Source organism: Hibiscus syriacus, unplaced genomic scaffold (assembly GCF_006381635.1).
Source record: "Hibiscus syriacus cultivar Baekdansim isolate YM2019G1 unplaced genomic scaffold, ASM638163v2 tig00110007_pilon, whole genome shotgun sequence".
In the NCBI taxonomy this organism is placed as follows: Eukaryota; Viridiplantae; Streptophyta; class Magnoliopsida; order Malvales; family Malvaceae; genus Hibiscus; species Hibiscus syriacus.
In genome coordinates, this window is record NW_024062559.1 from 88,036 (window position 1) to 98,761 (window position 10,726).

The window sequence follows — 10,726 nt, forward strand, 5'->3', positions numbered from 1 at the left end:
CTAATCCTAATCCCATTGATCCTAATTTGACTATCCAAAATTCGTGTTTCAATCATCCTGGTCCTAGAAATCATCGTTTTTGGTATTATCAATATTTCGACTCTTACAAAATCGGGAAGAACGTATTCCTTCTCGTCAAGCTATGTTAGCTATTAATTTTAAATATCTTCCTCTTTTACAAGAGTGGAAATTTGATAAATTCTTTGACCTTGAACCCATCGTTTACCATCAACTTGTTCGTATTTTCTATTCTAATGTTTGTGTTAAAAACCAAAACTGAAACCAAAATCATAGGAATTCGTTCCTACCTCCTAGGATAATTCTTATATATTGACTCGGCTTACATAGCCAATACATTCGGATTAGATAATGATGGTATTTCAAATGAAAAACAGGTTTTAGGATCTCGTTATAAAAGAAGAGATAGTGCGAGTGTCTTAGACCTACATGAACGTTTTCTTCATCTAATGATTTCTTGGTGGTTTCGACCATCCGGAGGTCGTTATTCTACTCTTAGAGCCTTAGATCTTTGGTGGTTACATTGTTTCGAAAATAATATTAAAATTAACTTACCTAAGATTATTTTTGCTGAAATTGTTGAAACCGTAAATCTTGTTCCTAACAAGAAACTCTGTTCATCTCTTGTTTACGGTTGCATTTTGAGTAATCTATTTTCCAAAGCTGGGCTTAGAGTCGGTCTGGATGCCGTTTTTCCCCTTAAGAAACAAATTAATCTTCTTTCCTTAACGAGAGCGGGATGGATTAAGGATAAGAAAAACGGTGAATGGGTTCGATCTTCTGCAAATACTCCGGGAGCTAGTTCTTCACAAGCTCCACCCGAAGCTGACGAAGATCTCGAGCTTGAGCAATTAATGCGAGACATCGATAAAGCCGAAGATGAGCCTGAGCAGCCCGAGGAGCAGCCCTAGGAGCAAGCACAACAAACGCATCAAATGCCTCCATATTTTCAATCCTTTATGGATACATTCGATTTTCGATATGCTACCATGGATTCGCACTTTACTTCTATAGAGTCCCATTTATCCACAATGAGAGCTCAACAATTAGAAATTCTTTGGGAGATGCGTGCAAACAATGAAGCAACCAATGCGCGTATTAATGACCTCACTCACGAAATGGCCGCTATGCGAGCTCGTTTTCCTCCTCCTGATCCTGATATGTGATTCTATGTTTTGCTTTGAACTCCAAACTTATTGTTTTAACATTTTGAATATTTTGGAATGTTTGAATTTGTGGGTTGATTGATTTTGAATTTGTTTGGATTTATGAATGGTGAGAACTTATCTATTTGGTGTGATTAAATTTATTCATTATTGCATCATTTACTTCATGTTAGATATATGACCAATTTTTCCATGTCACATTAATTATGAATATTGATTATGAAACTAATGGCTAACGTTTCTCTTGCTTGTGATCTTAGCAGCTTAAATTATATATAATCAATTGGCTAAATAATTTCAAAACCTTGTTTAAATTCTTTAAAATGTCTTTTTGATTTAACAAAATGGGGGAGAAGTGTTAAATGTGTTTTAAAATGATAAATGGGAGAAGTGTTAAAGTAAGGGGGAGTAATTTCAAAACTTGATTTCAAAATCTTAAAATTACTAAAATGTTTTGTTATATCAAAAAGGGGGAGATTGTTGAAAACATTTTGATATTTCGATATAACAAATTAAGTTAAATGAATTTTAAGATTTTCCAAATGATTTTCTAAGTATATTCGATATAACTATTCGAATATCAAAACATTACTCCAAATCTTTCAAAAATCATTTTTAATCCTTACTTAGGTGTAAAATTAAGTTTTAATCTTAAAACAATTTCAAAATAATTTTACAAAGTATTTCGAACCATTTCAAAGCCAAAAATTCCAGATTGCTCAGAGGGAACCGATTCCCCCTGAATGGTTTGGCTCCGAGAATTCTAGTATGCTCGGAGGGAACCGATTCCCCCCCAGGGGGTACCGATTCCCCCTTGTATAACGGTCGAAATATTTGAATTTTACACTTAGGGAACCCATTCCCCATAGGGGGTACAGATTCCCCATAGGGGGTACCGATTCCCCCCACGCTCCAAGTTGTTTTATTAATTATTTTCACACTAAAACGGCTATATGATCTTCCCTAATCATCCCCAACGTTCAGAAGTGATTCAAGGTGTATTTAAACAAGTTCTGAAGCCTTTGATCAATAAGAAATTATAGAGAAACAAGAGTGAAAGCATCAAACACCAAGTTTGTGCAAATCAAGCCAATTTTCCTTTCAATATTCATTTTGCTTTCAAAGAACACCATTTGTGCTTATTTGTAATTATTTGTGAGTGTTCTTTTCTTGTTCTAGAATTGTGCAAACATCTTACCTTGTGAGATTTTCCTTGTAAGTTTACAAATTTGTAATCTTCTCTTTGGGAAAGAGTGTTCTCAAGAATTGAGGTATATTTTGAGGGTGTTGTAAGGTTATCTCTTTGGCCTCAAAAGAAAGAACAAATTAGTGAATTTGTTGGAAAATCCTTAGTGTGGATAGCTAAGGTAGTGGACGTAGACTTTGATTGAGAAAGTCGAACCACTCTAAATCGCTGTGCAATTACTTTCAATTTTCTGCAAAAGCTTCCACCAAATTTTTAATTGCCAATTCACCCCCTCTTAGCCAATTCGTCAATCGATTAACTCAACAAAATATAATTTATAATAATTTATTTTAATAAAATATAATAATCATAATTTTTTATTTATAAAATTATAAATATAATATTTTAAGAATAATATTGACATAAATAATATTAAATAATTTATTCTAATATTTAACAAAATAATATTATTATTTTGTTAATAAATAATATTATTTTATTGTATTTGATGTTTATAATTATATTGTAATTATGATTATTTTTCATCAATTCATTATGATTATTTTTTAAAATTATATTGTAATTATATATATTTTTTTATTTTATTATTAGAAAGCTAATATCTAAATAGAAATACCGTGTCCTTTTTTCATTAGTTATATTGTGGCAACTTACAAACTAAAAAATTAAAATTAATTTGTTTTTACTAAATTTATCATTAAAAATCTATTTTTACCGGTTTTGTTATTGTTGGGCATAACAAAATCGGTAAAAATTACCTAAAACATTATTATTTCTACCTAAAACATCAATATTTTTTAACATTTCCGTAAAATGCCCAACAATAATAAAATCGGTAAAAAAAGAACAAAACCGGTAGCGCTTTACCGGTTTTATTAAAATAATGATGTTTTTGGTAATTTTTACCGATTTTATTATATACAACAATAACAAAATCGGTATATTTTACCCGGTAAAATGCCAAATAATAACAAAATCAGTAAAAATAATAATATTTTCGGTAATATTTATCGATTTTATTATACACAACAATAACAAAACCGGTACATCTTTTTTAAATAAATAACAAAACTAATACCACCTTTTTTTTTTTTTTTTTTAGCCGTAAACGCCTCCCGTGAGCATTTCCCATATCTTTTTCTTTCCCGTTATTTTGATAAAGGAGATGGAAAATCATTGAAGAGAGGCACAAAGGGGAGGATGAGAAGGGTTGTTGCAGGAAGAGATCATAAATTTAAGGTTTGGTCCAAATATTTGATAAATTATTTTAAATTAAGACCTAGTTGATAAATGTATAAATTTTATAACTAAATTTATTATTATATTATTATACATTATTATTTCTATTAAAAATTAATGGTAAATAAAAAAAATATAATATTAAATATAATTTTAAAAAATAATAATTAAATAGTTAAAAAGTAAAAAAATTAAATGAAGGGCCAAATAAATAGTTTACTCTTAAGAAAATATTGTACGGGAAAAGAATATGTAATGATAGAGATGGAAATCTGTAAGGATTTGGCGTTTGACGGTACAAAACGTAAATAAATTTTTTTAACTCAAGAAACCCATCTTTCAGCATCATAACCTGACATTTGCAGTTTTGTTTTATTTCTCCACAAAAAGAAAGGCCACGAAATAGCCAGTGCTTCCCGTGACTTTAACATGCAACAATGATAAAAGAGTAAATTACTCGTTCAGTATCTAAATTATTAATTTTAATATGTGTTAATAGTTAAATTTTTAATTTTTTTAAAAATATATATAATATTTAATTTTTATTTTATTTTAATATATTGATGTTAAAATTTAACGGACGGGTTCGTCTGTCTCCGCGCTAAAGTTGATAATCTTCGTATCTATCGAACATTGAAGCCCAATCTTTCAACTCGCACTTTTTTGACATCTTGAACATGGTTCCGACCTCCATTTCATCAAAAAATATCTCAATATCTTCAAATCGACGATGGACTCTTCGACTTCTTCATCCTTTATCACCGTCATCAACTCGTCATTCTCTTAGGTCCACTGTATAATTTAGTCATCCGTCCACCGGAGTTATGTCCCGTCAACCCTTCCGTTAAGTTTTTAATGATAGAATACTAAAATAAAATAAAAATTAAATGTTATGTATGATTTTAAAAATATTAAAAGTATAAATACTAAAACAAATAAAATTAATAATTTAAATACTAAACACTTGATTTACCCCAGATAAAATTATCTATGGGTTGGCATCATCACGGTTGCCTCCCATCACCATCACTTTAACTCCTCCATCACTCCTTTTATTTATTTATTTTTTGTCTCTCCCTCACACTTATTTCCCTACTTTTCCCTTTATATTTTGGACCCTGTTTGCTGTTACAGTTTCAGTCCTCTCCCACTATTAAAGTCCCCACAACCCCCCACCCCCACCAGTTCCTCTCCTATCTCTATTTACCATCTCTCTCTTTATTTGGAGTTAGTGTGGCAAGTATTTGGCAGCAAAACTTTGGGCAAGTTGAAGTCAGAAGAAAATGCCTAGTTCAGGGTCATTTCTGAGGCAGTTAAGTGGAAAAGAAGGTTGGAAATCAACATCCCGGAGGTGGGGAGGGAACAACAAGTATAACAACGTTTCTGGGTATGGTTGTGGTGGGTTTGAGGCAAGTTTAACTCAGATTGAAGGGCTTAACATGTATGGCAATGGGGTTGATAATGGGTTGGTGTTAAGGAAGAGAGTGATGATTGTAGTGGATGAAAGCTCACATTCTAAGCATGCAATGATTTGGGCACTCAGTCATGTAGCTAACAAGGCTGATTTGCTTACTTTACTTCATGTTGTTCCTCCATTACACTCTTCTTCTCCTTCTCCTTACTTTGCTAACTCTCTTGGCTCACTTTGCAAGGCCTGCAAACCTGAGGTAACCATGTGGGGCTTTTCAGATTTCATTTGTTTTTTTTCCGTTGGCCATGAATCATGTACTACTTTGCAACATTAAGCTTTGGCTTCATGCTACTTAGGTACAAGTGGAAGCACTGGTTATCCAAGGGCCAAAGCTGGCAACAGTGATGAGCCAAGTGAAGAAGCTTGAGGTTTCAGTGCTGGTGCTGGGTCAAAAAAGGCCTGCTCCGTTCCTAAACTGGTAGGTCCTTGCAACCCATTTCTCCTAGTATAATTCATTTGTCGATCAGATCTTCATTTTGGTTTGCGTGGCAGTATTTGCGGCGGGAGCAGTGGCGGTGACGACTTCGTTGAGCGGTGTATCAACAGTGCAGATTGTTTAACCATTGGGGTTAAGAGGCAGAGCAGAGGAGTAGGTGGGTATCTTGTCAGCACCAGATGGCAGAAGGATTTCTGGCTCTTAGCTTAATCTTATAAGTTATTTATTAACTAATTATAGTTAAGTCTAATGTTGGAGTTTATGAAGTGACTGTAATAATATTTATGATTAGCTACTGATATAGTTGTACTATTCACCTGATGTTTGTATAATCACTGCTTACCGGGTTGCCTTTGTAAGCTCGCCGTCATTGATATAAAATGTATAACTAGTTTCCTTCTCTTTATCCGACTGATGTGTCCCTGCACAAATATATCGCTTAATACAATCATATTTCAAAGGTAATAGTATTTTTTGCTTGAATCAATCATATTTCAAAGGTAATAATTTTTTTAAAATCACATATTCATGTTTGGTTTAGGAACATTTCTTCCGGAGATAATAAAACATTACTTGTAGTAATTTTTTTTGCTTGAATTCCTTGAATTGTCACTCCCTTGTTTTTTTTAGGTATTAGACATTTCTCTCCTTTAGAACAAGAATGAATTTGAAATAATATGACTATTGCAAAATATCATTCTTTTTGTGCATAATTACATTGGTATACATTTATTTTATTTTATTATGATTCTAAATTTTTTTAGTACTTATTATGAAAAAATATATAATGCATATAATAAAAATTAAAAAATTTCTTTTTATTTTGAGTATTTATTATGTATGTGCTTGATTCAAGTTTTTTTATATGTATTTTATTATATTTATTTTTACGATTAATTTTCATAAAATGTTTTCTTCATTATATTTTTATTTTTTTCTATTATTTTTTCAAATAATTTGATATTATATTTCGTTGTACAACTCATACATGTAGCATGAATAAAATAAAATAAAAATAGCATCAACACATACTTACACCGATGTAAATATGTATATCTCTCCATATCTTGTTGCCTAAAAATAAACATATAATTATACTGGTATAAGTATGTTTTTGTATTTTAAAAAAATGATAAAACATATATTAAGTTATTTGTGTACAAATTGTATTAAAAATATATAAATTAAAAATAATAGAAAATTATATTTTCTATGAACTTTCATGTAAATATTTTAACTTTAATATTGAGAATTCAGCTTGTTAAAATATAAAATATATCTTAAGGATAATTTGGTAAAACATATATTTTCCTTTATTTTATATTATTTTAACCAAATACTATAATCTCACATTCCTGCCAAACAAACCACATAAGGTATATAACATTCCCAATAATACGTTAACTAATGTAATATTCCAGTAATCTTATTCCTAAATGTAATCTTTCATTTTGTGAATCAAATGACCCTCAGGAGTTTAAGATTAGGATTAGCGATTTAAGTTAATAAATTCATGGATTTAGGGGAATTGAGATGATGACAAGAGGGATGGTAGACATTGAAGGTCGGACGATGGGTGGGTGGCCATTTAACAACGACGATGGGGTTGAAATGAGAGATTTTAAGGTTTCATAAGTTTTTTTTAATTTCAAAAAATGGTTTTTTTTTAAAAAAGTTATTAATTTTCTTAATTTTTTTAAAAAATAAAAATTTCAAAAATACGAGAACGACATGTACAATTAATGATTATTACGATGTAGGTACCTAAAAGTATAATGGATAAAACGTTAGACACATATTTTGAGTGAAAAATTCGTTAAACATCTAATGTTAAATAATATAGTTTAGTCACTTATTTTTTTCATTAAGCCTGTATATATAGCGAGTTTGAGGGTGTTTTTCCCGAAATATCACTTATACCCTACAATATTACATGTCAGACATCATTCATACTATTTTTCCCGATCTAACACCCTTTGTAGTAAGGCGCGCCCCTGCAGTGCGCTTTACGTTGATATGCGCCACGTGGGGTAAGGCGCGCCCCCTGCAGCGCGCTTTACGCTGATATGAACACAAGTGTCTAAAGCGCGGCCCCTGGGGCGCGTCTTACGACACGTAGGGTTATAGCGCAGGTCAGGGGTCGCGCTTTTCAATTATCATGCTCAATTATCAGACATACATAATGCAAGGCGCGGTGCACGGACCGTGCCTTGCATTATTTACCCCGACCTTAAAGCATCCTCTCTCGGCTATAAATAGCGCTCTCCCCGTAAACTCTCTCATAATTCCCTCTCAACCAAGAAATTAATACAACAATCCTTTCAACCAGTAAATAACACCCGACAATCCTCTTATATTTAATTCAGAAGTTCGTTCGATCTTTCGTTATAAGGTAACTTTGTTATAATATATTTTTATTATACTTATTGTTTATTATGATTATTTGAAAAAATATTATAGTAATTGTTGTCAATTAATTTCTGTGCTAGTTCAAGGGGAAAGCGGGAGCATACGTCGAAATATTTTTGCGGTGCAGGTAATAATATAAAATTATATTATTTAAATTATTTACGTTTATGTGTAAAAATTTTATTTTGTTATATTTTCGTTCATATATTATTTATTTCATCAGGTTTATTTCAGTTTTTTTGCAGATATAATATTGTCGCACTTTTAAACTCTAAGAATGACGTGACTTTCAGCTATTGTTTATTATGATGGAGAAATTCGAGAAGATGAAACCGACGTTTTTTTCATATCAAATGAGCGTGTTAAAATATCATTCAAGAGAAACATAACTCTTGAGGAGCTGATAACGAAGATTTCGAGGAAGGTTCATATTGGAAGTAGTAGAAGAATGTCGTCGTTGTAGTACAGATTTCCAACATCATTGTTGCCATTAACTTATACAACGTTCGAACTATCGAACAATGATGATGTTGAAATGATGACTGATTCTCAAAGTAATTATTCAGATGGCAATATTGAGATGTATGCAAAGTTTGTTCAAGTGTGTGCTTGTAACACCCCCAGCCCGTACTCGACCCGGATACGAGTCTGAATGTCACATTGACTTTTCAAACTTTGACACTTAAAGAAAAACAGGGAAATTTTAAACTTTCATTAAAACAAAATACGTTAATTTACATAAAAGAGACCACAAAATACAAATTTGATCAGAGTATTCATAATTAACAACTTATTACATGCTAACGCTCTATACACAACCCAAAATACCTACTTTGTCAATTGCTTCTGATCTGATTATTTGTAGTGATGTTGTCCTTGCCACTTCTATTCCTCCTCCTCTTGTTTCTTGGTACCTACGTGTAAATCACTTACACGCTAAGTCATAGACTTAGTGAGGCATAATCAAATATGGAAGAAAACTCTAACTATTTAAACATGCATGAACAGGTAATCTTGTAATGCCATACCAAACAATTATAACATTAAATATAATGTAAGGTATGCATATACATATCACACATTGTTTCCTTCACAATTCTTACTATCATCTGTATCTTGTAATTATATCCTCTTGTACCTAACCTTTTAATCAACATTTGATTCATTTAACCGAGCAATACATATATCATCTGATAAATCATATAATTAATATCACAAAACATATACAACACATGTTATTTATTTATTATCCCATGTACACACGTGAGAACTGTAGATATGTGAGTCTATTGAGGGTGTGCATTATGCTGTCACCATAGCTCGTATGGGGTCCTACTATGGCTATGAGATTTGTCCCGAAGGACCACTATGAAATATCCCGAAGGATCACTGTATGTCCCGAAGAACCGCGTAGACCCTCGACTCTTGGCATGCCAACTATACCTATAGCTCTCGTATCATAAAACATGGGCATTAATATTTATTTTTTCATATCTTCACATGTACTTATCACTGCTCATATGATTTCATATGCATATATCACGTAACTTATAACACTTATCTTGTGTTCATATAACATGTATATCATTGCTATTTATTGTTCACATATGTTTTCTACAAATCCCATAATACTATTATATCCTTTTTCATATCATCCTGTGTTCACATATACTATATACATTCATCATGTATCATATAAACATGTATTCACACATATCATTAACATATGCAATTACCAATAACACACATGTATCATGTGAAACATATGCTCACATTAATGTGTTCATGCATTCTACTATAGGAAATAGACTTATCGCAAGTCTTATTTCCATTAAATATAACACACTATCTAATATGCACTCACCTTGTCCCCACTGATTACTAATTATTCCTATGACTTCCTTCCTTTCGATAGAATTCTAACTCGGTGATCGTTTCGAAGCTTGCTCGATTTTGGTATCTACACAATCATACATGGATCCATATCAGTATTATAATTGATATATTATAAACTATCACTCCTTAGGCTAAAAAGAAAGCTATTTTTATCTTTTAATGAAGGTATGCATCGATGCACTACACTATGTATCGATGCATCCCTTGATGGGTGCATCGATGTATTATCTATGCATCGGTGTATAAATCCCATTCGATGTTTGTATTTTAAGCAGGTGCATCGATGCACTAATTGCATTTGATGTTTATTTATTTGAGAGTGCATCAATGCACACACAACCCAGAAATTGTATTTTAAGCCCGAAAATCATCAATTCTTCACTCAATTCTTCTATTTTAAACCCCTATCATGTCATTAAACCCAACCATCATTACTTAAACCAACTTATATCCATGAAAATCATCTTTAACCTCAAAATCATATCCCTCATATGTAATTCAAGAATCATACTCAAATTTCAATATGTTCTAAATACAATTCTAACACTTCATATTCCTTAATTAGCACGATGACAAGTCAAATTACACTTCAAATTCAACTTATCAACTATTTTCCATAAATTCATTTAAAATCCCATTTTCTTTAATCTCTTATAACTTCCTCACCTTATTGCTTTAAAGCAAATTAAGCTTTCCTTAAGCTTAATTAGCATCTAAGGATCAAAACCAGACTTAAATTTCAACTAACAAGCAACTTATGAGAAATCTCACCTTTGCTATGAGTCTTTACGTTGGGAGGAAATAAGAGAAGAAGAGAATTCTGGAAGCTTAGATATTTGCTTCCTCTCATACACGTGACCTCCATATATATCTAACCAAATTAA

The 10,726-nt window shown here is 31.7% G+C and overlaps 1 protein-coding gene across 1 annotated transcript; it reads left to right on the forward strand.

The window, feature by feature from the left end:
• The first annotated feature begins 4,798 nt into the window (after positions 1-4,798).
• LOC120212214 lies at positions 4,799-5,892 on the forward strand. The gene is made up of 3 exons (XM_039210601.1): positions 4,799-5,297; positions 5,398-5,519; positions 5,594-5,892. The coding sequence occupies exons 1-3, from the start codon at positions 4,914-4,916 to the stop codon at positions 5,745-5,747; spliced, it is 660 nt and encodes a 219-aa protein (XP_039066532.1). The 5' UTR covers positions 4,799-4,913; the 3' UTR covers positions 5,748-5,892.
• The last annotated feature ends 4,834 nt before the right edge of the window (positions 5,893-10,726 follow it).

Bases quoted from the DNA above. Each gene is read 5' to 3' on its own strand.
- LOC120212214 (XM_039210601.1), top strand. From the start codon at position 4,914: ATGCCTAGTTCAGGGTCATTTCTGAGGCAGTTAAGTGGAAAAGAAGGT. The intron at 5,298-5,397 runs GTAACCATGTGG...CATGCTACTTAG, and splicing joins GCAAGGCCTGCAAACCTGAG to GTACAAGTGGAAGCACTGGT. The intron at 5,520-5,593 runs GTAGGTCCTTGC...TTTGCGTGGCAG, and splicing joins CCTGCTCCGTTCCTAAACTG to TATTTGCGGCGGGAGCAGTG.